This window comes from Pantherophis guttatus, chromosome 7, assembly GCF_059756535.1.
Source record: "Pantherophis guttatus breed Tessera chromosome 7, ASM5975653v1, whole genome shotgun sequence".
NCBI classification, from domain to species: domain Eukaryota; kingdom Metazoa; phylum Chordata; class Lepidosauria; order Squamata; family Colubridae; genus Pantherophis; species Pantherophis guttatus.
The window spans coordinates 61,317,355-61,343,620 of NC_142069.1; the positions used below are offsets into that span (position 1 = coordinate 61,317,355).

Below are 26,266 nucleotides of genomic sequence, written 5' to 3' on the forward strand. Positions count from 1 at the left end.
AAGGTGTTGGATAGCAGTTTCCATGAGGCTCCGTTTGACCGGATTACCCAAAATCGGGCAAGAGATGAAAAACCTCGGGGGAGTAGAGAGGAACTCTAAGGAGAGGCCTGAATGGACCGTCCCCAGAACCCATGCATCCGTTGTGATACCGTCCCAGCGCCTGGCAAAATAGGCCAGGCGTCCCCCAATGGGAGGGTTCATGAGGCAATTATCGCTGGCGCCAGTAAGGATGGCTCCCTCCCCCTAGAAAGGGCCGCTTAGGAGGGAATTGCTTAAACTTCCCTGCCCTATCCTGAGATTGACCCTGCCTAGGTTGGAACAGGCGCTGCGCCCTAGGTGAGCCAAACCCCCCATCAGGGCCCCGGAAGGACTGGCTTCTGAAATATGGAGAAGGACGTGAGTCTGTCCGTCGAGAAAGGGAAGGGAGGACTTTACGTTTGTCTTTAGTTTCCACCAGCAACGGCTCCAGCGACTCTCCAAACAGTTGCTTCCCCAAGAATGGGGCAGATGCCAATCGCCATCTGCTTGGCATCCGCCTGCCACTGGCGGAGCCAGAGGAGCCTCCTGGAAGTCACGGATGAAGCGATGGCCTTTGAGGCGAACCTCGCTGCTCCAAGCGTTGCGTCTGCTGAAAACACTAGAGCGGCCGACAACTTATTTAAGTCTTGGTGAGTACGCACACGGGAATTCTGTCCTGCAACTGTCTGAGCCACAATAAAGAGGCTCGATTAAAAAATGAAGCAGCCATAGAGGCCTTCACAGCCCACACTGCTGACTGGTGAAACTTCTTAAGAGTGTGCTCAGTGTGCCTGTCCTCTGGCTGGAGAGCCTCTTCAGGCACATCTGTCATGACAGAGTCACTAAGGCCACAACAGGCCCATCCACAGCTGGCACCTCAAGTGCCTGAGACAAATCAGAGGCCATATTAAAGTACCGTCTATCAAGGGATCTTAGAGTGGCTCCCACTCCCGGGGTGGTCCACTGACGATGTACCACAACTGTGAACAGTGGTGGTGCCGGAACCACCTCCGCCTCTGCCTTGGGCTCAGAAAACAGAGAGCCACTATGCTGTCTGGAATCAGGAGCCGGATCCACTGCTGGCAGGTGCCCAGCCATTCTGACAGTGCTGGAGGCCTTATATAGCAAAGACTTAAACAGCTGGGGCCAGAAAAGACCAACAAAGGAGGGCTGCTCAGCAGATAAGCCCTCATCTTCAGAAATATCAAGCTCCCTGTCCACCTCCTCATAGGAGCCCTCCTGATCTGAAGACCCAGGGGAGTAAAAACCCTGGGAATGTATCAGCTCACCTGAGGCCTGACCCCTGATGGTTACCTGTGAGGTCATTGAATGGTCAGAACGATGGGAAGCCTCACGGTGACTGTGGCTGCATTGTAACCCAGCTGCAATACCCCTCTCAATGGCTTGAGAAATAATGGCCTCCATGTTAGATGGGAATTGGCCTTGCTGTTGCTCTCCTAAAATAGCTCCCTAACCCAGAAGGAAAGGCAGCCTCTGTAGCAGAGAATCTATGCCTGACAGGCTGTTGCCATGCCACTTGGGCAGAATTGGGATCAGGGAGAGAGCCAAATAGAGCCTGCCTGTTGTCAGGCAGATTATCAGTCAGAAATTGCTCAGGAGCGCCATCTGGTGACAGAGGCTGCAATAGCCGGCTGTCATCCACAGGACTTAACTGCCGCTCCTGAAAATGGCGGGAAACCCCAGAAGATTGACTCTGAGGGACCCCACTAGAGCTACCAGATGCCCTGGCTACCTTCTTTTTAAGTGCCTTCTGGCACCTGGCAGCATCCTTCTCAGCAGCCTTAGAGGGCTTTGCGGCTCTCCTAGATCTCTTAGAGAGCTTAGCCGCTGCCCTCCTACTAGCTGACCTAGATTCAGAGACTAGAGCCCCATTAGCCACCTTCCTAGAGTCCTCACCCGGCTCCAGCAACGATCTCCGAAAAGCAGCCTCACCATTGACATCGGGAACCGCATCTGCCATTTTAAAGGCAACCGCGGCACAGCTGCGATCAAAGGTGGTATCCAAGCATGCTCGCGAGTATTTATTTATTTATTTATTTTTATTTGTTTCCATTTCTATACCGCCCTTCTCCAAATAGGACTCAGGGCGGTGAACAGCCAAAGTAAAAAACAGAACATACAAAATTTAAAAACAGTTTAAAATAATTAAATATTTTGGCCGTAAATTAACACAACCCAATTTAAAATCAATTTAAAATTTAACTCAAGCCAGCCCAGCTAGTTGAAATAAGTAGGTTTTCAGGGCCCGACGAAAAATCTGGAGGTCTGTTATTGTACGTATCTCTGGGGGGAGGTTGTTCCAGAGGGTGGGTGCCACCACAGAGAAGGCTCTCTCCCTGGGGGTCGCCAGCTGACATTGTCTGGTGGATGGCACCCTGAGGAGGCCCACTCTGTGTGAGCGTACTGGCCGGTGGGAGGCTATTGGTGGCAGAAGGCGGTCTCGTAAGTACCCCGGCCCTAAGCCATGGAGCGCTTTAAAGGTGGTCACCAACACCTTGAAGCGCACCCAGAAGACCACCGGGAGCCAGTGCAGCTCGCGCAGGACAGGTGTCACATGGGAGCGCCTCGTCGCCCCCATAATCCCCCGCGCGGCCGCGTTCTGGACCAGCTGGAGCCTCCGAGTGCACCCCAGGGGGAGCCCCATGTAGAGAGCATTGCAGTAGTCCAGGCGGGAAGTGACGAGTGCCTGAGTGACTGTGTGTAGGGAGTCCCGATCTAGAAAGGGGCGTAACTGGCGTATCAGGCGAACCTGATAAAAAGCCCCCCTGGCCATGGCCGTCAAATGATCTTCTAAAGACAGCCGTGAGTCCAGGAGGACGCCCAAGTTACGAGCCCTCTCCGTGGGGGCGAGTGATTCGCCCCCAATAGCCAGCGATGGAGTAGAGACTCGGGAATTGGGCCCCTGGCTCCAGCGACCAAAACGGGGCGAAGAGAGTGTGTCCGGATAGGACAGGGACTCCTCTTTCCGGCGACCACTGTCCTTTGACAGCTCGGGCTTTGCTGTCATCCCAGCCACCCTTCGGCTCAAAGCGGAGTGCTAAGCTCCCCACTGAGCCGGAATTCACAAGAGCCAATGTCCAGGCTCTGGGTCAGCGCAGCGAGCAAGCTCGATCTGGCTGCCCAGTCAAGATCACCAGCCGGTGGCCTGACTTGCCGCAAAGCGGCCCTCAGCGGGCCCGTGCTGGAAGCACTTCGCGCTGGAATCTAAGCCAACTAAACTGTAAATAAAAAGGGGAAAAGTCTACAGAAAAAGCAATATCCAAGCAATCAGCAAGCATTCAGGAATGGTTGACCAAGCAAAGACACATCTGTCCACCGCCAGGACTGAGACAGAAACTGGGGACTGTTGGTGTAGGCGTGTCTTCACAGCTTTGACAGTCTCAGTCCTATTGGCTAGCAGACGAGGACAACCCATTCCTGGATGCTGCCACCACTACAATGGAGAACACATCTATTTGGTGCTTTAATAAGATTACCAGGCATATAGTTCAGGACACAACTCATATTTCAAAAGTAGGCAATACATGAGTAAATAAAGAGCCAGTTTGATCTAATTGTTAAGGCATTGGGTTATAAAGCAAGAGTCAGTAAGTTGAAGTCCTGCCTTGGCCATGAAAGCCACCTTGAGCTTACTTACTCTCAACCCTATTCATCTCACATGGGTGCTGTGGGAAAAATAGGAAAAGGAAGATGTGTTGGATATGCTCACTGCCTTATAAAAATAAAAGGATATAAAATCAATACATGATTTTAGCGCATCTTTGTAGTCAGTTTGCATTCAGGAAAGTAGGACTCGTGACTCCATTTAGTTGAAGCAAAGGAACTTTTACTGAAACTGGTTGCAGCAAAGCGAAATCGGGTGTTTCCACGCAAAATACAAAACTATTATTTCCAATTCCCAATCCCTCCCCCCATGAGATCAGTCTCTCAGCCAGCCAATGTGATGCCGGTAAGATGGTTTGAGAAACTGAGGTATGAAACTAATAACATTCCATTCTCAGGGCAAATGGCCTTGAAGATCCTGCTGGTTTGGTGATCTGTTCTTCTTCCATTGTCATTTCCCCCTCCCATTCCCTATTACCACCACCACCCCATTTCCCACTATTTGACACATATGTATGGATTGCCCAAAATATCTCCTCTCTCCCTTCCCCTTTAATAGCAGGAACCAAGCAAGGTGCCAGGCTGAAAATGGAGACCCTGACACCTTGTAGCTTTTGGGAACAGCTTCTAGGAGTTGCAGCAAGCATAAATGTATCCAGAACATAGTAATCCTTTCTTTTTAATCAATATTGGTCAATACTACAATTCTTTTTCAATATCTGTAAGATGATCTGGTTAAACCAGACAGGAAATGTGACAGATGATTGATTGATGACAGATTTGATTTATTGTAAGGCTAATTAACAGAAGTTAATGTTAGCACAAAAGTTCCTGCCAACACCTTTAACTGCATGTTCTATTAGGGCAGAGTCCTTTCTAAGTTTCTTTCTCTGACAGTTGAACCACTGGGGGCACATGTTTCTTGTCTGATTTCCTAGGCAGCATTTCATCCCCACTGTTTCCTCAAGGTCATTCCCACATTTTGTTAAAAATCTAACCCCCCAAGACTGAATTCTTTCCTTGCTCCTTTTAATATCCATGTGGGAAGACACTTAAAAGATATTTGAACACCTTCCAACCCAGTTCTTATATTCACAACTATTCACTCACCAATGAACATACCACAGTTCACTAAATCTGTAGGGGTATCCACTGGCAGTAAGTGACCAAAGAATTACAAAAAATAAAATTAAAATGAGAAATACACTACTGCATCAAACCATTTTTACAAATCATTGTTTTCAGTCTACTACTTTATAAATTGTTTAAACATGACCAGTGTCATTTCTCTCCTTGAAAATGGATTAATAATTTGTTCAAAATCAATAAAACTAGTCTAATAACAAAAGGCAAACTTGTTCATGGATGCTGGAAGTACATAAGAGTTCAACATTTTAATGAGCAAATACACCAGATTGAATGAACTGCAATTGATGCCTGGTATTTAGATTTTTTAAACACAGAAATATAAAAATCCTAAAGACCTAAAGGTTAATCATGTTTCCAAAGAGGTACAAGAAGTCAGTTTAATCTCAGTTGTTGAATAAGCTACTATTGGTTAGATTCCAACATTACACTAGTTTGTAAACATATTTAAAAATAAAAATCAGGGTACCACCAATAAAGCAATCCACAGAATGCTAACTCAGTGTCTTCCAGAGCAAGGTATTATTTGGTTGATATGGGAGAAATCCCTTTTTGGTATTATGTTAGTACTGATCTATATAAACAGTTGCTCTCAAGATTGTGTATAAATATAACCAAGTATTATTATGGCTTTTGTTCTAAAATATGATTTTATATTCTCAATATAATATTGTTATATTAATAATGTAACAATAGCAGTTTTGCTCTCTTGATCTTTAAAGGCAATCTGAATGAAATAGTATACATCAACACTATTCAGAAAATTGTTGATATGATACATTTCTCCTGATGTGCTCTGAGAACATAAAAGAAAAAATTGAGACATTTTGTGGTACACTTGAAAAAGGTATCTTCCTTGTTACCCTTAGATTAACCCCTTGGTGTTTCCAAGAACCCCCTTCTTGGAACGTCAGACAGATCTACATAGCTGTCTTGAAATTTGTATATCCAGTGAAAATATATCCAGTAAAACATAGCAAGTAAGTCACCAATATCCACAAACATTTAGGAAAAACATCATACTTTTCACAAAGTCATCAGGTATTACTGGCCAATATCTACCCTTCAAACTTGAAGCTATTTCATCTACATATATCTTGAACTGGATTAGGCATCAGAATGAGTTGGAAACAATGACATTACCACATACATATACACAACATTCATACTATGCAGTTTTGAGAACTTTTTGCTAATTAAACAGTACATCATGCATATTCTAGATACGTAAACAGGAAACACTATTATGGGAAGAGGGATAAAGCTAACATATTTCAAACTAGTCCAACAATATAAAAGGAGAAAACTTTTAAATTCTAGTTAAAAGAAACTTTTAACTATAAGTAGGCAACTTTTGTTTGCCTAGCATATACTTTTATTCAAAGGCCATTTAAAAAGTTGCTTAGATGTAGCATGTTGGCTGCAAGCTTTCTAGCTCTCTCTCTCTCTCTCTCTCTCTCTCTCTCTCTCTACATACATACATACATACATACATACATACATACATACATATATATATATATATATATATATATATATATATATATATATATAGTTCATCCACACCCCACTTTTGCTTTATTTCTGGGGTAAATGATTTGCTAATCTGATTCAGAGCTAAAAATTGCGGTCTTTTATTTAGTTCATGTCTCACCAGTGAATGCATTTAAATAAGGTTTAACATATAAGGTTTATACCATGAATTACTCAACACACAAGGCAAAAAGCAAATCTAAAAGTCAGTTGTGAAACTTTAGTGCAAGAAAGTTAGTGATAAAGCATTTTAATTTTTTTTAAAAAATACATTTCAGAAATAAACACTTTCCTTTCAAAGTAAGCAGTGGTATTCCTGAAATGAATGGTTAATATTAATATCATTTTTGAAACTGTAAAACTATTTTGATTTTTACATTTTTCTTTTGTTTATTTTAAATTATACTGGCTACATTCTCATTCAGATTTGCAAACATAAATTATTTAATCAGTTACTAAGTCAGGAAGCGATCTTTAGATATTTGAATGTAACTTTCTGAGCCAGCTAAGAATGGAAATGTTGGGGTTGTTCTTAAAAACAAAATCTATTATCATTCATTTTTAACTAGAATGAATGAAATTAATCTTAATTTTGAACTTCATATCTTTATATAAAGATTAGCTATCTAATCTGGCATCTAGACAGAGAATTAAGCAACAATCTTCTATTTTCTCCTATTCCTTAAAATGTTTATATATGTTTAGGATAAATATATTAGTTTGATTAAAAACATTTGGTAAAGCCGTGAAATTGAAACAATTGCATGAATAAACAAGTTGTGTGATAACTAAAAAAACCCTGTTTATGCTTAGGTGTATTATATTTTATTCACTGAATTTGAACAGGTAACAAAATCTGTATTTTGTGAAAGTGCTTCAGTTGCAAATACAACTTAAGTGAAGTCATTTTGGAGTTATTTTCACTCACCAGATCAACATTAACTCAAAACTTTTGTTCAAGTTCAAGGCTAACAAAGCTTTCTAAACATATCTTTTAGACATTTAATAGTGCATATCATCTATTTTGTGCAAACCTCTGAGAAATACTATCACGAATCTCAGTCAAAAGCATTAAAAGTATCAAACCAGGGCACATCAGCAGAGAATGCATAATCACAGTTCACCGCACTGGAAAGGAATGGTAGAATGGTAACTTTCTAGAATATTACTAAGTAAACTCTGTTCATGCTATGGCATGAGCCATTCTGCATAAAACACATGTTAATTTTTCAATACAAGAATACATTTTAAAATTTATAAGTACAAAAAATAGCAATAGTTTTCAAAAACTTTAGCAGTTCCTTTTTGTAAACACTTCATGTGCAGAATAGATGGCAATTTAGCAAAATTAGTTTTACGGGCAAGGGAATTTGGACTCTGAAGCAGATTTTAATTGTTACATTAACTTAGAAGCAATATAGGATCTTCTAGTTCATAGAAGGGTATTGAGCTAGTCTGGCTTTCTCCAGAGTCTGAATCATAAGGAGCATCTGGAAGTTCCATGAAACTACAGGCCAGTTGTTCATTTTCAACATCTAATCGGATATAGCAGGAATTATTAGAAAATTCCTCCTCTTCCACAGTGTTAAAATCCTGGGGAATATATAGCATCCCTGGGTAGTTCCTGCTCACTAAGTCACTTGTTGTTTTGAGTGAGATTTTCCTAAAGGCCATCAAATGCATATGAGAAAACTTAGAGTATTTGAAACGCTTAAACCCTAAAGATTCTATAGCAATTTTCCAGCTTTTCATCATCATAGCATGGCGATTCTGATGGGAAGAGTCAGGAGTGATAATAAGGAGCAATCCATTTAATACAAGTAGTTCATGGGCCTTTTTACAACATATCCATCGCTGATAGGGTGAAGGGAAATAAGAAAGGAGGAGGGAAAAGACCACAACATGAAATAGTTCTCCGGGCAGGGAATCAATAGGATTCTTCAACTGTTTCAAAAAAGCATCAATGGCATCCTGTGCAAGTTGAAGAGGTTGATGAATTTGAAGGTTTAAAAAGTCACATTTGTAGACACTCTGGGGGAAGAAATATAGATGCAATGATATACTTGGTATACAAGTAAATAAGATAATAACTCAGTTAAATAATTCTTAAAATCAGTAATAGAATTTTTCATTGATCAATTAATTACATTTTTATCTGGGTATAATATTTTTTAAGTTAAGCAAGTAGCATGCATTGGTTTCAGGTAATGTATGTGTGTAATTAAATCCAACTATATGGCACATCACTAAGTACTCAAGTTTTAACCACACTATAACTTAAGCAATGGCTTTAGATATACACTAGTAAAGCTGAAGTTTTCAGTCATGTGTCCATACTTTGGACTTAACTATTTATTAATATATTCATTTTCAACCTAAAAAACTATACTAGCAGATATTAATCCAAAGGGAATTGTAAGATTAGCATTCACTGAATATCTAATACATTTTATGTTTTGGATTGTTAATATTTCATACCTCAACAGCTGGGACAATATCAATACCAACAGTCAAAAACTCTTCAAACTTCAAAAATGGATTAAAGCAGCTGCCAACATCAAGTAATCTTATCTTTCCTGAAGGATGTAGCAATCTAAGTGGAAGAAAAAAATTGAAATCTCCCTCAGATTCCCCACAATCTTAATCATGGAAATTCTATTTAAAATAGTAAATATGTTGCAGTTTCAGAATTAATGAGCGAGTTTTATATAAAATATTTTTCTTTTTGATCTTTCAGGTAATAAGATAATGTTTGAACTGGGTTTTTATTTAAACAAATTTTGAAAGATATGGAAGATTCAGTGAACTTCTGGCTCATGACATACATATTTGGCAACATGGCCCCCAATTTAGCAACTATGTACCATGTTTTCCCAAAAATAAGACCCTGTCTTATATTTTTTCCACCAAAAAGGGCACCAGATCTTATTTTTGGGGGGTCGCCAACTGACTCACCTCACTTGCATGCATTGCCCCCGGCCTCTTTTTCGGCAAGGCTTTCCTGAAGGCTTCTCTAGCCAATAACAGAGCTCTGGATCGATCTGGTGCTCTGTTATCAGTTAAAGAGGCCTTCAGGAAAGCCTTGCCGGTTGCAGAAGAAATGGGCCGAGGTGTGCGAGGCCTGGCTGCAACTGTCCGAAGGTAAGTAGTAGGGCAGGTCTACCACCACCCTTCCTCACCCTAGCTTAATTTTTACCTGTGCACCCTGGAGTGGGCGAGGTCTTAATTAGGGCTTATTTTGGGGGGGTAGGGCTTATATTGGGCGCATGTGTAAAAATCAAGCTAGGACTTACTTTCTGAGTAGGCTGTATTTTTGGGGAAACACGGTATGTAACAAGAAAATTTGTTTTTTTTGAAATTCTAATATAAGAAGCTTTTGCTTAGCTACATACATACATATTATGATTATACAGGTTCTAACAAAAAAGCCTATTCTATATTTTTCATCTAAATTGGCTGCTTACTTCAGAATATTTTAATTCTATACATTATAGCCATGCTATATGAAAGAGGTACTTTATCTATTAGTAACAGTTTAATTGTCATGCTTTTCCCAATGAACTCTGAAACCTTTAGTTTAACAATGGTAATATTTTTATTGTTGTTAGAGAACCATAAAACCTATTCCTAATAAGAAAGAGTAACTGGTTGTATAAGAACGTTGTATATGCTTTATGAGAAGATATAAACCAACCAAAGCTAAGCATTTAAATCACATTGGTTTAAACAGGAAATCAAGATCACACAATTAACTAATGTATTAAGCACAGTAGTGCTCAAAAGTGTTATTTATCTAAGTTAATAAATTCAAAGTATATTACAAAAATTAACTTCCTATTCATAATCACATCACAATTACTTACTCATCCATTACAGAACTATGGATTGAATTATCAGTAGAAACTTCCATTTTTGAACTTGCATGAATGGTGATAGTTTGAATGCTTTTAGTAGCAAGAGCTGCTCTTTTCTCATCTTTTTCCAGTGCTTTCCGTTTTCCACCATTATGAAAATATTCTCGGGATACACTTAAGGAAAGAAAGGCAAATAGCTTTTTAAAAAACAAACATGCCTATTACACCCATGATTTAAAACACTGTAATTATTCCAAATTACAATAGTGTAAGTTAATTATACTTCATCAAAATGCATATAAAATTAACAATTAGATTTAAGCTAAACACAGAAACTGTTCAGTATTGTACAATTCTTTCAGAGACTCATGCAGTACTGTAGAATTGCATGGACCTCATTATTTCCCCCTTTTATTCTTCATTATTTTTCTTCCCTATGCATCTTCAGCACTATTTTCTATAGCAAATTACTCTTTCTAGAAAACACTTACAGTATATTTCTTAAATCATCTAGGAATTTAAAACAATGATTAAACTGTCAGTTCTTTAATATGATTGCAAGTTAAAGACTATAGGTAGTTCTCATCTTACAACCATACATTAACGATCAAAATTACTATGACACTGAAAAAAGTGATTTACAACCAGTCCTTGGATTTATGACTGTCGCAGCATTCCCATAGTCACATGATTACAATTCAGGTACCTGGCAACCAGCAGTAATTTACAATAATTGCAGCATCCTGGGGTCATATGATCACCATTTGCAACTTTCCCAACCAGCTTCCAACAAAGTCAATTGAAGAAGCCAGATTTCCTTAAAGGCTGATTGAATCACTTAACAACTGCGGTTATTTGCTTAACAACTGTGCCAAAAAAGGTAACTAAACTGGGTGCAACTCACTTAACTGCCTTGCTTGCAACAGAAATTCTTGTCCCGATTGTGGTTGTAAATTGAAAACTACCTTTACAAAATTCCTGTGTCTATGCCACAGAGCTCATAAACTAGGTTCACTTATGGCTTTATATACATATTAGAAAGCATGAATGCATACTGTATGGGATTCTGTGGGACATTACAGATTCAGTGCCACAGGGTAATGCACAAGCTCCAAATTACTTTTGAAACCAAATTTGCAAATAAAATGGACGTTGGTCTTACCTGATACGTCCGTTCTCGACTTTCAGTCCTAATCCACACAACTGGGTTAATAGGATATTATAGTTATTGATATTATAGTTATTGGTACTTAAAGCAGCCAAAAGGTTACAAAAAAATCAACTTTATTTATTTATTTAGATCACTTTATTATTTTTACAGTAATTCAAGGTGGTGAATATATACAACACATCTTCCTCCTCCTATTTTCCCCACAACATTGGGGGTGATTTGGGCTAAGACTGACTGGCCCAAGGCCACCCATCTGGTTTTTGTGGCTAAGGCGAGACTAGAACTCAAGTCTCCCACTTTTTAGCTGGGTGATTTAATCACTATACCAAACTGGCTTTCATCATAACACCCAATCTTTCTTTGAATACAGATCTTTATATTAAGTTTTGTTTTGAGCAGAACTTAAATCTAATACATACTATAGAGTTTTGATCAGATTTGTTTCAGATTGAAACTCTCCATATATTCAGAATTTCAACTCTCAAGTAAGGACAATGTATTAGGACAATGTAATTGAAAAACTGGTGGTGGGCATTTACAGTTTACTTCTGGTAAAGATAATGTTTTATTCAAGAATACCTGGAACTGGATTATCATCATTTGGTTGCTATACTTAGGCTAAAAACAGAAAATTCATAGTTGGTTGATAGTTGCTATTAATGTTTAGGTCCAATGAACTTTTTTCTCAAAAATGTCTCACAAATTTCTATTTCATTACTTTTTTTTTTCTTTTAGACACTGATAACCTTCTGGACCCATTCAGCCATCCCCTGAAGAATGATTAGAAATAATAAAGGTTAAGAGTATAGGTAGATAGTTGGAGCTCTTCAAGCATCTTTTCCATATACTCAGACTGCAAAATACATCTTTCAAAACTGGAAATGTATAGTACTCCCACTATCTTCCAAAAAGCCTGAGAAACATTTGTAATATTCTACAATATTTTCTTTCTTTGACTATATATTTACCTGCAGCACCATTCAATGCGACCTTCTCCTTCACAAGTTTTAGCCCAGTGATTATCTGCCAAGTTTTTCATTGCCTCAGCATATTCACAGAGAGTTTCTTCATCCTCACAATGTTCACGCCATATTTTATCAAAGTCACCCACTAAACAAAAATACACACACATAATATGAAAGCAGCTATTAAAACTTCACTGTAAAAGTAATCAGGTAAGCTACAGTATATTCCTATATATTTTCTACTTAACAAAACCCACTGTGTACTATGATATTATAAAACAACTGATCCATACAATTATACTCCTTCTCAGGCTTACTTGAAGATATGAATATATCCATTAGGACATCATCAATAAAAAGCTCATTCCCTGTGATAAGGAAACATTTTGTGCCATGATTTCTGAAGTGAAGTATTTTTAAAAATAGAAGTCATTCCTTCAAGTTTCCTTTCCATGCTTGGTAAAAGATTTGTAATTCTCTAATCAAAAGCATTTACTTGATTTTTGTCTTAGCAGGCAAACTGCACATACCAAATTATTAACACAATGAACTATTGCGCCAACCACCATTTCTTGAAATTTCTCATCACAGCAGCACAATTGACACTGAAGATTGTATAGCAAGGGTGCAAAATCTCAGGCTCAACTAAGGCACCATTGCTCAGGCCTGAGATCTGGAGCTTATCATTTCAAGGCATTCACAAATAACTTGACATGGCAGACTGCCACAGCTCTATTTGGTCTTCACCTGCAGCCAACCAAAATTGGCTGACTTTAACAAAGGAGGAACATCACGAAGCAACTGGTTCCACTGAACAGTGTGTGAAAAAATCATCATACACACACACATGCACACACAGGGTGTCCACTTAAAAGGAAATATTGTTTAGATTTTTATCTATTTCCCCAGTGAGGTTCATGTAGCATTCAAAAGAATAAAACAAAACTTTATTTAAAAAGTTAAGCATAAAAATTAAAGTTCATTAAAAAAATCTAAGAAGCTGAAGCAATTGTTCAGTAAAAACAGCCAACTAAATAGGCATGTCTTCAGCTATTGATTAAAGAACAGTATGGAGATATAGGAACAAGTTTTAGAGTTTGGAATTGCCACCTCGAAGGCCCTTATCATCACACTGTGAATTGAATCCTTTAGTGAAAAGAAAAATTGGGCCTCTCTACTTGATTTTAATGCAGGAGTTGGGTGATATCAAGAGAGAAATTTTTAAAAAGTATTTGACTCCTCAAATATTTAAAGCAGGGGTCCCAACCCCTGGTCCACAGCCTGTCAGGAACCAGGATGTGCAAGTGAGTGAACCCCTTTCCACACACGCATACGATCCAGGCAGCACAGGAAACCATACCCATCCCGGTTTGTGGAAAAACCATTCTCCACAGAAGCAGTCCCTGGTGCCCAAAAAAAGGTTGGGGGGCCACTGATTGTAGATGACAATTAATAACTTGAATTAGGCTTGGTGCTGCAAAAGCAGTAAAGGCAGCTTAATTCCTGGGCCTCAGAACTATCTATTCATAGTGTTCCGTATGAATTCAGCTTCAGTTTCCTGGCTGCACCCACTTTCCTGGTCTTTAGACCAGCACAATCTCCTCTGATTAAGATGGGAAGAGGAGATAAGAATACTGATACCAAATAACTCAACTACCACACCAAAGTGGCTTTATGGAAATACTAGAAGGCAGAAAAAAAAAACCTTGTGAGGTTGTCACTAAGCACAATGAAGCCAAATAGAAATCAATAATTGTCATTCTTGTGACCCTACAGTTTTAAAAAACATAGCCATGTTCGACTGTCACTGCTAGATCTTGTTGTCATACTGGGCAAACTGTTAGATAAAAGGAAGCTTATTTATCCTCCCTAACAATAACAATCTGGCCACAATAACAAATTAATTAGTTCGTGATCACATTAATTTATGTGCAGCAATTATGTGGGCCAATTTAGAGCAGATTTTATCTTCAAAATTTGTTACAGTAGACTGCTAAATGCTATGCTGAATCTGCCTCAGGACTAACTTTGAACAGCAACCTACTATCCAAGAAAGTTGTGCTGGATTCTTTTCTGAAAATGTAATCATAGCAGAGAAATGATCAATAATATATAATTCCTATTTATAATAAAAAATAAATAATTTCTAATCAACCTAGCTGACAACTTTGTTGTCCAAAAGGTAGAGGAGGGAACTAGAAGGACAGCCATATTGGATTTAATTCTTACAAAGAATAAGTGATAGAGGGAGTTGAAACCAGCAAGGAAGTAACAGGCAACAGAGAGAAAGCAGAGCTGCATAACTCATTCTTTGCATTGGTCTTCACGCAATAAGAAACAATTGTTGTGGTCTGCCAGCAGCCTGGTAGAAGAGTCAGACAGCGAGGAGGCTGGGGAGGAACATGGGCCAGTCCTGGAGTCTGGGGAAAGCTCGGACAAGGGCTCTGCATCGGAGGCAGAGTTGGGGCCAGGGCCATCTGGAAGTTATGTGCGGACTCCAGAGCCTCCAGAGTCAGACATCAGAGAGGCAGAGGAACAGGGGGAGCCTGTTCCTAGTGCGCGCATGCGCAGAGCTGCCAGAAGGCAAGAACAGTTAAAACAAAAGGAGTAAGGGTTGGAGATGATTGGCCCCTCCCATAAGACATAAAGGAAGAGCAAAGGCACGTGGGCCTTTGCAAGAAGCAACGTTGTGGATGGTGTCGGTTTGTACTTTGAAGCTCCGTTTTTGACTGTTTCCATGTGACCTTGCCAAGATAATTGCCAGTTAGGTCTTTGGCAGCGTGTTGATAAAGGTGGGTGTTTACCAGCCTTATCCGAAGGACTGTGGCAGACTTCTGTTGGACTATTTATAAACTCTTGGTGATTCAGCACGTGCTGTGAATGAAAGAAATTCACAGCTGTTAAAATTTAAAAAAGGGGTTTTGGGACTAATTATGTGCTTTTTACTATATCAGGAAGCCTAGGTCAGAACAACTATAGCCCAACCTACCAAAAACATAACTGTAAAAGACAGACTTGAAATAAAAGTTAAAATAAGCAAAAAAAAAAAAAAAAAAAGGTAAGACAACACCTGTCTGATCTCGATGAGTACAAATCACTGGGACCTGATGGATTACATCCCAGAATTCTAAAGAAGCAGGCAGATGTCATTTCAAAACCACTGTATCACATCTTTCAAAAATCCTGGCGCACTGGGGAACTACAAGAGGACTGGAAAAGAGCTGATGTGGTTCCCATCTTCAAAAAAGGGAAAAAAAACAGACCCAGGAAACTACAGACCAATCAGCCTAACATCAATACCTGAGAAGATACTGGAAAAGATAATTAAAAAAAAAAAACAGATCTGCCAACATCTAGAAACAAGTAAAGTAATAATTAGAAGTCAACACAGGTTTGTTAAAAACAGATCATGCCAAATCAATCTTATTTCATTCTTCAACACAAGTGACTAAATTACTAGACCAGTGAAATACTGTGGACATAATATACTTAGACTTCAGTAAGGCATTCAACAAAGTAGACCACAAGCTTGGTAAACTAGAAAAAAATGGGATAGATAGCATCACCATCAGATGGATTCGTAACTGGCTGACAAACCATACTCAACGAGTAGTCTTTAATGGTACTGTGTCTACATGGAGGGAAGTAAGCAGTGGGGTACCACATCTTAGGCCCAGTACTCTTCAATATCTTCATAAACGACTTAGATGAGGGAATAGAAGGGGAACTTACCAAATTTGCAGATGATACTAAGCTGGCAGGAATAGCCAACACCATATAGTCTCAAGATCTAGATGGATCTCGACAGACTTGAACACTGGGCCCGATCTAACAAAATGAAATTCAATGTAGAGAAAAGTAAAGTCTTACACTTAGGCAGGAAAAACCAAAAGACTGGGTGAAACCAGGCTTAATAGCAGAAACTGTGAGAAGGATCTTGGAGTCTTAGTGGACAACCAGCTAAATATGAGCCAGCAGTGTACAGCGGCAGCCAAAAAAGCTAGTGCAATCCTAAATTATATTAACAGAGGGATACAATCAAGATCAAATGAGGTACTAATACCACTCTATAAAGCCTTAGTAAGACCACATCTAGAATACTGGATCCAGTTTTGGTCACCACACTATAAAAAAGATGTTGAGACTCTAGAAAAAGTGCAGAGAAGAGCATCCGGGATGATTAGGGGACTGGAGACTAAAACATACAGTATGAGGAATGGTTGCAGGAACTGGGCATGGCTAGTCTAATGAAAAGAAGAGAAGGACCAGGGGAGACATGATAGCAGTGTTCCAATATTTGAGGGACTGCCATAGAGAGGAGGGGGTCAACCTATTTTCCAAAGCACCTCAAGGCTAAACAAGGAATAATGGATGGAAACTGAACAAGGAGAGATTCAATCTGGAAATAAGGAGAAATTTTCTGATAGTGAGAGCAATCAAACTACAGCCCGTGTATGGCCTGCTAACACAATGTATCCGGCCCAGACAGTGGTGGGATTCAGCCCCACCCCCTGCCCTGCTCCCCCCCCCGCCCCACCACTCCCATCTACTCCTCGCACAGTTGGCCTTTCTGCCGAAGAGGTTGTAGGGAAAAAAATGCCTTTAAAAACCTCAGCCCAGCTGAGTTGCCTGATTGGCAGAGGCTTCTAAAAGCCTCTGCCTCTTAAGGTTGTAGAAAACAATGCTTTTAAAAGTAAAAAAAAAAAATTGGCCACGCCCACCTATCGTGACTCGATGGTGCGGTAGGTGCGCTGCCACCGCCTGGGCGGGAGAGGAGAAAGAGAGATGGAGAGAGAGATGAAGGAGAGAAAGAGAGGCGGGGAGAAAGAAAGAGATGAGAGAGACACACAGAGATACCTGTTTAAAAGAAAATACTGGGAGCTGTCAGCCTCCGACTTTCTGCTTTGGCTGCCATAAGAAACGGGGGAGGGAAGAGCGTGGGGGAGGGAAGCAAGCTGGTGGATTTTGAAGAAACGAAACCTAACCACCGAAGTGGCTATCGGTCAACTGTCATCGCGTTCCTGATTGATGACGATGCCAGACGTGTTTCCACCTGACCTCTGGGAGACCTTTGGATTGGGTGATTGATGATGGACAGTGGGAGGGGATGCTTTCTATATGCAACTTTCGCGCCTATTGCTTCAGTTTCAGCTTTCCTTTGGTTGCGTTCATTTCATCATCCAGTAAAAGTACATTACTCTATAAAATATGGAGTTTGGCTCATTCTTTCCTGGACTTTGAAGGAAGCACACCTGACATTAAGCTCACTCCAGTCATCCTGGATAACCACCGAGGGGACTGTGATCCAGATCATGTCAGATCAGGAAGCTGAAAAAGCACAAATGGGAGCATCGGGCTCTACGATGCCTTCATTTCAAACAGAGGAAGAAACTGCCAAATGGTTGAGGAAACTCCGGCTCAGAGAGGAGACTGAGGAAACCAGATGGTCGAAACGAGTAGGAAGGCTGCCGGACTGGGGAGGGACCCCCCAGGGAGTAACCAGCTCCAGACCACGTAAGAGAGAGGCGGTGTGGCTGCAAGAACAAAAGGAAAGACTCATGCTGGCACAGGCATCACAAGTCCTCTGTGATGTTGAAGAAAGCCGGAAAACCCGTGAGTCTTATGGGTTCCCTGTAGAGAAGGGAGGAGACGGCCCCAGAGGGGAGCCAGAAGAAACAGCCTGTGGGGGAGAAGATGAGGAAGCTGAGGAAAGAACATCTCAGACTTCGGGAGCTCAAGTGAGGGATGCAACAAGTCAGAGACTGTCACTGCGTTATTTTATTTACCAGCTGAGCTCATTATTTCTGGACTGTCAGACTCTCCGTAGCTTTGCCAACTTCTTATCAGTAAGCTACGTGTTTCCGTATCCACCCACATTCCATTCCTTCACTTGCTTCTTCACACCATCTTTCCTTTGTTCTCTTGCCAGAGGTCCGGCTCACATAGCCGGCAAGAATTACTTTCAAAAACGTAACAATTAACTTTTCTTAGTTAGTGAGGTGTTTTATTTTCTTTATAACAAATAAATGAGTTTTATTAGAAACCTTTCCTCGCGTTTCTTTTCAGATTATTGCAACAAGGAATAAGCCTCGATTCATCTACTCTAAACCAGGGTAATTAGTCCCAGAGCCAAACATGGGATTAATAAATGCCCTGACAGAGACCCCCAGCCTTGTAGGCCCCCCCCCGCAGACGTAAAAAACCAAAAATCCCCCCCCCTAACCGGGAAATATGATGGGAATCTGAAGACCTTGGGTTATTTTTTGACTCAAGTGTGGAACCACATGCAGGATTGGGGGGAGGACTATTTGTCAGATGCTGCTCGAGTGAGATGGGTCACGAGAATATTAGAGGGAGCCGCAGCTGACTGGATGGTGGTCCTCCACAATAAGACTCCCCTTTGCTAAGAAACTACAGCCAATTCATGGGAGCTCTTAGGAGGCGTTTTGAAGACCACCTAGCTGAACGGAAGGTGAGACTTAGAATGAAAAGCATCCAGCAAGGCCGGAGATCAGTGGCAGAATACACCCAAGAATTCTGCGAGCTGGCACCCTACATGACAGGGTGGTCAGAAGTGGCTTTCCTGGAGAGTTTCAAAGATGGGCTGAATGAAGAGATATACAAGGATTGTAGAGGCTGGGAGGTCCCTGAAGATTTGCAGAGTTGGTATATGGCCGCTGAGGATGTGGAGATCGAGCTGGCCCGAAGCCGACTCTGAGGGGGGCGTGCTGGAGACCTGTCATCCTCCTTCCATCGTAAAGGAGCATCTAAGATGGCTGAAAGGAAGGCGGAATTCAAACCAAAGTCAAAGCCTTTCACCTGCTTCAAATGTGGGAAGGAAGGACATCGGGCTGCCGAGTGTTTCTCCAAACCTGTACCTAAGACCACTGGTTTGGGACCAAGGAAGGCCGACAAAACACCCGCAAAAACCTGCAGCACCGCCCTGAAAGGAGAAGTTGTTGAGTTCGCTCCCCGAGACAAGGGTGAGCTGGGAACTCCGACCACTGACGATGACAGCGGGACGGACTCCAACTCCGACTCTGATGATCTGGTGAATCACACAGAGGGCCCCATGCTCATCCCCGTAGAAATAAGGGTGCCATCCACAGGGACACAAGCGCAGATATTAGCCCTACTAGGGCTGCATTAGGTGCATAATCAGCCCGAAAGTGGTGGAAAAGATGGGCCTAAGACTAAAAATGCTAAAAAGGCCTGTTGCGTTCTGTCAGTTGGACGGATCCATTGCAGGAGGGGGCCCAGCCAGTTTTGTGACTGAACTCATTGAAATGCAGCTGGGGGAATCACGTAGAAAGTCTCAGATTCATTGTGGCCCCTGGCATGGAACGACCCCTCATACTTGGACTGCCTTGGCTCCGTAGATGGAACCCACGAGTTAATTGGAAAACCGGAGTTTTGCGTATTCGCACCGGAAAACTGAGATTAGAGAGGGAACCCCCCCCCAGAGGACAGGTCAGGACCCGAAACTGTGGAAATGGCAGTAGTCCACATTGAAGGGGAGGAGAAGATTCCAAAAGAGTATTGTGATCTCCGAGAAGTTTTTAGCGAAAAGGCCTCGGATGTACTGCCTCCCCACAGGGCTACGGACGTACCATTGAAATACTCCCAGGTGTGAAACTTCCTAAGCCGAAAATCTACCCCATGACCCCTCGAGAATTAGGGGAATTGCGAAACTTTATTGATAAAAATCTAGAACGGGGGTTTATTAAACCTGCCAAACCAAAGGTGGCGGCACCGGTGTTCTTCCGAGAAAAAAAGGATGGTTCCTTTCGCTTGGTAGTTGATTATAGGAACCTAAATGTGATTTGTGTGGAGAACGTTTACCCCCTACCACTTATGAAGGACATGCTATCTCACTTAGGAAAGGGAAAAATCTTCACCAAACTTGACTTACGGGAAGCTTACTACCGAGTGAGAATTAAAAAGGGAGATGAGTAAAAAACAGCATTTAGCTGCCCACTTGGTTGTTTCCAGTTTAAAGTACTCCCGTTTGGACTACAGGGAGTCCCTGCTGTGTTCATGCAATTAATTAACGAAGTACTGCATGAGCACCTGTTTAAGGGGGTTCTGGTCTACTTGGACGACATTCTTATCTACTCAGAGAACATGGACGATCGTGTGAAATTGGTGCGAACGGTCCTGAAAAAACTCAGGGCTGCTGAACTATATGCCAAACTATCTAAGTGCGAGTCAAAGTAAAATTGACTATCTTGGATATCGCATATCCCATGAGGGGATAGAGATGGACCCTGGGAAGGTTTGGGCCGTACTGGAATGGGCCGCCCCACGCACCCGCAAACAGTTACATAGTTTCCTGGGTTTTGCGAATTTCTAGACAGTTTATCCCCTCATTTGCCAAAATAGCTCTGCCTATAACAAATCTTCTGAAAACTAAGTGTGAGGCAAAACCTCACAACCTCTTGAATGGACTATGGACTGTCAAGCAGCTTTTGAAAAGGTAAAACGACTGTTTGCTGCTGAGCCGGTCCTCAAACATCCAGACATGGAAGAGCCTTTTGTAGTACAAGCAGACGCGAGTGACGTGGCTGTGGGAGCAGTACTTTTGCAAAAGAATGCAGAAGAGGAATTACAACCCTGTGCTTACACGTCCCGTAAATTATCAGAAACCGAGAGATGGGCCATATGGGAGAAAGAGGCTTTTGCGGTGCGATGGGCATTGTTAACGTGGAGACAATTTCTGGAAGGAGCAAAGCACCCGTTTGAAGTTTGGACAGATCACAAAAATCTGGAGGCGTTGAAAATACCACGTAAACTGTCACCAAAGCAAACTCATTGGGCCCAGCATTTCAACCATTTTAATTTCACCCAACACTACATTCCGGGTGGAAAGAATTTCATGGCGGATGCACTCTCCAGAATGCCTCAATACAACAGTACCAAGAAAGAAGTGGTTCAACCCATCATCCCTTCCACACAACTGGCAGCGCCCATGACTACCAGAGCACAGGCGAGGGCCGATCCAGCCTTTTCGGGCGACCTACTACAGAAATTACAAGAAGCCTTAAAAACTGATGAATGGTTTAAAACCCATTCAAATGAATGTACCCTCCGTGATGGTCTAGCTTGGATAGGGGCTAAATTGTATGTTCCTGAGAGTTTAAGATTAACAGCATTACAATACGCTCATGATGCCAAGGCAGCCGGACACTTTGGCTTTGTTAAAATTCTACATCTTGTTAAAAGACAGTTTTGGTGGCCTGCCCTCAAAAAGGACATAGAAGCATATGTGGCTAGTTGTCCAGTGTGTGCCTCAGCTAAAAAGACCTCCGGGGAAGCCACCTGGGTTGCTGCAGAGTGTGGCAAGACCGGATGCCCCTTGGAAGGAAATATCCATGGATTTTATTGTTGACCTACCTGAAAGTGAAGCGTGCACAGTCATTTCGGCAGTAACGGATTTGTTTTCCAAACAAGTGCATTTCATCTCCTGCTCTAAAATTCCTTCAGCAAAAACTCTTGCAAAACTGTTTATTCAGCATATTTACAGATTACATGGAGCTCCAAAACATATAATTTTGGACAGGGTGTACAATTTACTTCCAACTTTTGGAAGGAGTTTTTAAAGTTAATAGGCTCCGCCCAAGGACTAAGCTCCGCCCACCACCCTCAGACCAATGGGGCCTGTGAGAGAACCAATGCGGTGTTAGAACAGTACCTGAGATGTTATGTAAATTACCAGCAAGACAACTGGGTGGACTTATTGCCATTTGCGGAGGTGGCATACAACAATTCTATCCATAGCAGCACCGGGTTCACTCCGTTTAAGGTAGCGTCAGGTCAGGATTTTGTGCCAATCCCCGAATTACCACAAGACACCCCACAAAACCCATCTTTGGTTGAGTGGATCGAACAGTTACGGAGCACTTGGGCTGTAACTCGAAAAGCCCTAGATGATGCACACCGAGCGCATAAGACACAAGCAGATAAAAAACGGTCCCCAGCACATGTGTATAAAGTGGGGGACAGTGTTTATCTTTCCACCAAATACTTACAGACTTCACAGAAATCAAAAAAGCTTGGACCCAAGTATGTGGGTCCTTTCCTGGTCACTTATTAATCCAGTCACAGTTGAATTGGAATTGCCAAAAACATTGAGACGGATACACCCTGTGTTTCATGTTAGTTTGTTGAAACCAGAACACTTGTCCCCTTTACAACCTGACCAAGATTCCCCTCCAGTTCCCATACTGATAGAAGGGGAGCAACATTTCGAAGTCAAAAAAATTCTAGACTCTAGGAAGCACCATGGTAGGGTGCAATATTTGGTGGCTTGGAAACATTTCCCTTTGTCTCAAGCTGAATGGGTGAACAAACGTGGTGTCCGGGTGCCAAAGAAAGTGCAGTTGTTTCATAACAAATATTCTGATAAGCTTTAATGTTTATATTGCAATCTCCTTTTTCCCCTTCCTTCTCTTTTCCCTATTTAGGACTAACGTCTTTTCTCTGGAGGGGCCGAATGTCAGCCTCCGACTTTCTGCTTTGGCTGCTATAAGAAACGGGGGAGGGAAGAGCGTGGGGGAGGGAAGCAAGCTGGTGGATTTTGAAGAAACGAAACCTAACCACCGAAGTGGCTATCGGGTCAACCGTTATCGCGTTCCTGATTGATGATTATGCCAGACGTGTTTCCACCTGACCTCTGGGAGACCTTTGGATTGGGTGATTGATGATGGACAGTGGGAGGGGATGCTTTCTATATGCAACTTTTGCGCCTATTGCTTCAGTTTCAGCTTTCTTTCCTTTGGTTGCGTTCATTTCATCATCCAGTAAAAGTACATTACTCTATAAAATATGGAGTTTGGCTCATTCTTTCCTGGACTTTGAAGGAAGCACACCTGACAGGAGCCATAAAACCTGGGTGGGAGTAAGTGATATGGTGTTAGCAATGCCCACCCAGGTTTAAGGTTGTGTTTAAGTGTTTACATGTGTTTAAGATTGAGTGTTTAAAATTGCAGACCCCTGTCCTGCCCCATCCGATTGCTTCACCCTGCAGCCAGCCCTGCAGGCCTGTGCCCGCCTCCTACCTGGGCAGCAGCGGCCTACCTACCCCGGTTGCATCACCTTGCCCTGCAGCCAGCCTGAACACCCACCTCGAACTGCCTCCGACCGCTCCAGTAGGTCATTTTTATTTAATTAAGTGCTGCAATTGACATAAATGATGACCGGTCAAAAGTGCGAGGACCTGTCAGAAATCACTTTTTTCATCCCTCTGGGTAATCCCTATGTGCATATGGACTACTCAGAGGGCTGAAAAAGTGATTTTTGACCGTTCCTCGCACTTTTGACCAGTCCTTGCACTTACGACTGTCCTCATATTTTACGTTTTGCGCCCTATCTTGTCACCGTGGTGAAGAGAAGTAGTTGTGAAATGAGTGACACGGTTGTTAAGAATGCTGCAACGGGCATAAATGTGAGGATGGTCATAAGTGTGAGGACCGGTCAAAAGTGTGAGGACCAGGCAGAAATCACTTTTTTCAGCCTTCTGAGTAGTCCCTATGCATATAGCCATGCCAACCCAGTCACATGACCAGTTAGCCACGCCCACCCAGTCACATGACCAGTTAGCCACGCCCACCCAGTCACATGACCACCAAGCCACACACCCCAACTAAGCCACGCCCACAGAACCAGTTATTAAAAAAATTGAATCCCACCACTGAATAGAATGGAATGGAGCAAGGTTTCTCTTCCCCACCCCCATTTGCTCTTGTAGGAGACGTTTCTTTCCTGACAGAGAGATGGGAGGGAGAGAGCGAATGGAATTGAATGGAATGGAATGGGATTCAGCAAGGTTTGTCTTCCCCACCCCCATTTGCTCTTCTAGGAGAGGGAGGGAGAGGGAGAGGGAGAGATGGATGAATGTTGATTGTAACCTCCTTGGGGCTGAGAAGAATTGCTGCAAAACTGAGTTTTCTGAAGTGGACCACTAGACTCGTAAACAACTTTAAAAATGTTCTGTTAAAAAGAAAAGTCAAACAAAAGCAAATAAAACACTCCCAGGAGAAAAACAAAGTTTCATTTGTGTGTATTATTTAATGGACTGCTAAATTGGCCGCGCCCACCCAGCCACATCCACCCAGACACATGGCCACCTAGCCACGCCCAGTCACATGGCCAAGCTAAGCCCACCCAGTCACATGGGGGCCCCAGCCACACCCACCTAGCCAGTCTGGCCCCCCAACAGTCTGAGGGACCCTCAGTGGCCCCCCGTTCAAAAAGTTTGAGGACTCCTGACCTACAAGGTCCCTTCCAAAACTTGTCCTTGGCTCTGAGAGGGCATGTAAAGCCACTTCATAAAGGGCAGTGTCAGGACAAAACCTTTGTCAAGGATAAACTATATACTCTCTAAACTACTAACTTCAGCTCTGATGATTAATTTGTAATTGTGAGACCATCCCACAGAGTTGGTCTCCTCCGGATCCCGTCAGCTAAACAGTGCCGGCTGGCGGGCCTGCAGGGGAGGGCCTTCTCTGTGGCTGCCCCAGCTCTCTGGAATTAGTTACCTCCTGAGATCCGGACCATCCCCACCCTATTGGCCTTCCGAAAAGCAGTGAAGACCTGGCTTTTCTGGCAAGCCTGGGGCCTTTGATCTTGCTGTTGCAATCTGGCGAGATCCGGCCACAAATGGTGTGAATGGGTTTTAATTATTTTTAATGTTTTAATTTTTAATGTTTTTATATATGGTTTTTAATGCATTGTAAACCGCCTTGAGTCTTTGGAGAAAGGCGGCATACAAGATAGATAGATAGATAGATAGATAGATAGATAGATAGATAGATAGATAGATAGATAGATAAATAAATAAATAAATAAATAAAATGATATAACATTGAACATTCCAGAAAAGCAGGTAGGCCAGAATAAATTTTCAATTCTATGGAACTTGTTTTCTACTTTAAAATGTTCCATTTTATAAAACTAATTAGTTTTAATTTGCAATTAAAACAAGACTATTAAAGTTATTTAAAATATCAATATACAAATTCCTCAAAATCTGACTAAAATAGCGGCTTTAAATTGGCTCCTAAATGTTAAGAAAACGTTAAGAAGTAAATGCAATACTTCAGCCTTGACACAACTAATACAGTCTTTTTTCAAAAATTGACTACATCTGCAAAGTAAATATGTCTGCAGTTAAGAAGCTATACTCACCTCCTCAGGTCACTAAATAGGCTACAGAACTATATAATGAACTGAAATTTTCCATTCTCAGTTCTGCCTCAGGCTTGTAGAGCTAAAAGTATTGTCAAAAAAGAAGATGAGAGAACTTCTCTTTTTGATTTATGTTTTTTTGCATTAGCATAGGGCTCCCAGATTTATCTGCAAAAAGTCCAGGTGACTGCTAGATGACAACAGAAAGCACAGTTGTCGCAGCCCCGATATGGTAGCCCTGCATTAGAATCTCAGGATCAGTAATAAATATCAGAGAGGCTTAGAGCAGACTATATATAACAGGGTGGACTTTATAGCAAATATCTAAGAAAAATATTCTATAAAATTGTATAACCTCTACTTCCAAAGATGTGGTCCTAAAATAAGTATATCCAAAATTTACATAATTGTAGAATTACTGGATAGAAATGGCAGGGAGCTTTTTAAAATTTTCCCATGAACACCAATATAAGCCCTAACCCACAAAATAAGCCCTAGTTAAGCCCCACCCACTGTCTGGTTGTACAAGGTGGGGCAAGACGCAGGCATAAAAATCAAGCTAGGGCAGGGGTGAGGTTAAGCGGCCCCATGCGCCCGCTTACTTTAGGACTGCCGCAGCCAGAGTTGGTCAAGATTAAATAAATCTTAGGGTGGTGTAAGTATTACCCATTATGTTTTCCTTTGAATAACTCTGGAAATTCACTAAAGGGAGTACTTAAAGCCTTCTTGTATCCACTGGCCAGAGTCTCTCTCTTCCCCCACCCCCATCC

The 26,266-nt window shown here is 41.8% G+C and overlaps 1 protein-coding gene across 3 annotated transcripts in view; it reads right to left on the minus strand.

Moving 5' to 3' along the window:
- Positions 1–6,665: 6,665 nt before the first annotated feature.
- Positions 6,666–26,266, minus strand: part of SAMTOR (S-adenosylmethionine sensor upstream of mTORC1) — a 36,944-nt gene continuing 17,343 nt past the window's right edge. For 2 of the 3 annotated variants that reach the window (XM_034431005.3, XM_087873284.1), the window contains exons 2-5: positions 12,315–12,456; positions 10,185–10,349; positions 8,800–8,914; positions 6,666–8,352 (exon numbers count right to left, since the gene is read on the minus strand). In XM_034431005.3, the coding sequence (XP_034286896.1) occupies positions 7,723–8,352; positions 8,800–8,914; positions 10,185–10,349; positions 12,315–12,456 (1,052 nt within the window). In that variant the 3' untranslated portion in view covers positions 6,666–7,722. Of the gene's footprint in view, positions 8,353–8,799; positions 8,915–10,184; positions 10,350–11,337; positions 11,379–12,314; positions 12,457–26,266 lie in introns of all 3 variants that reach the window. The other variant, XM_087873285.1, reaches the window with a different exon arrangement.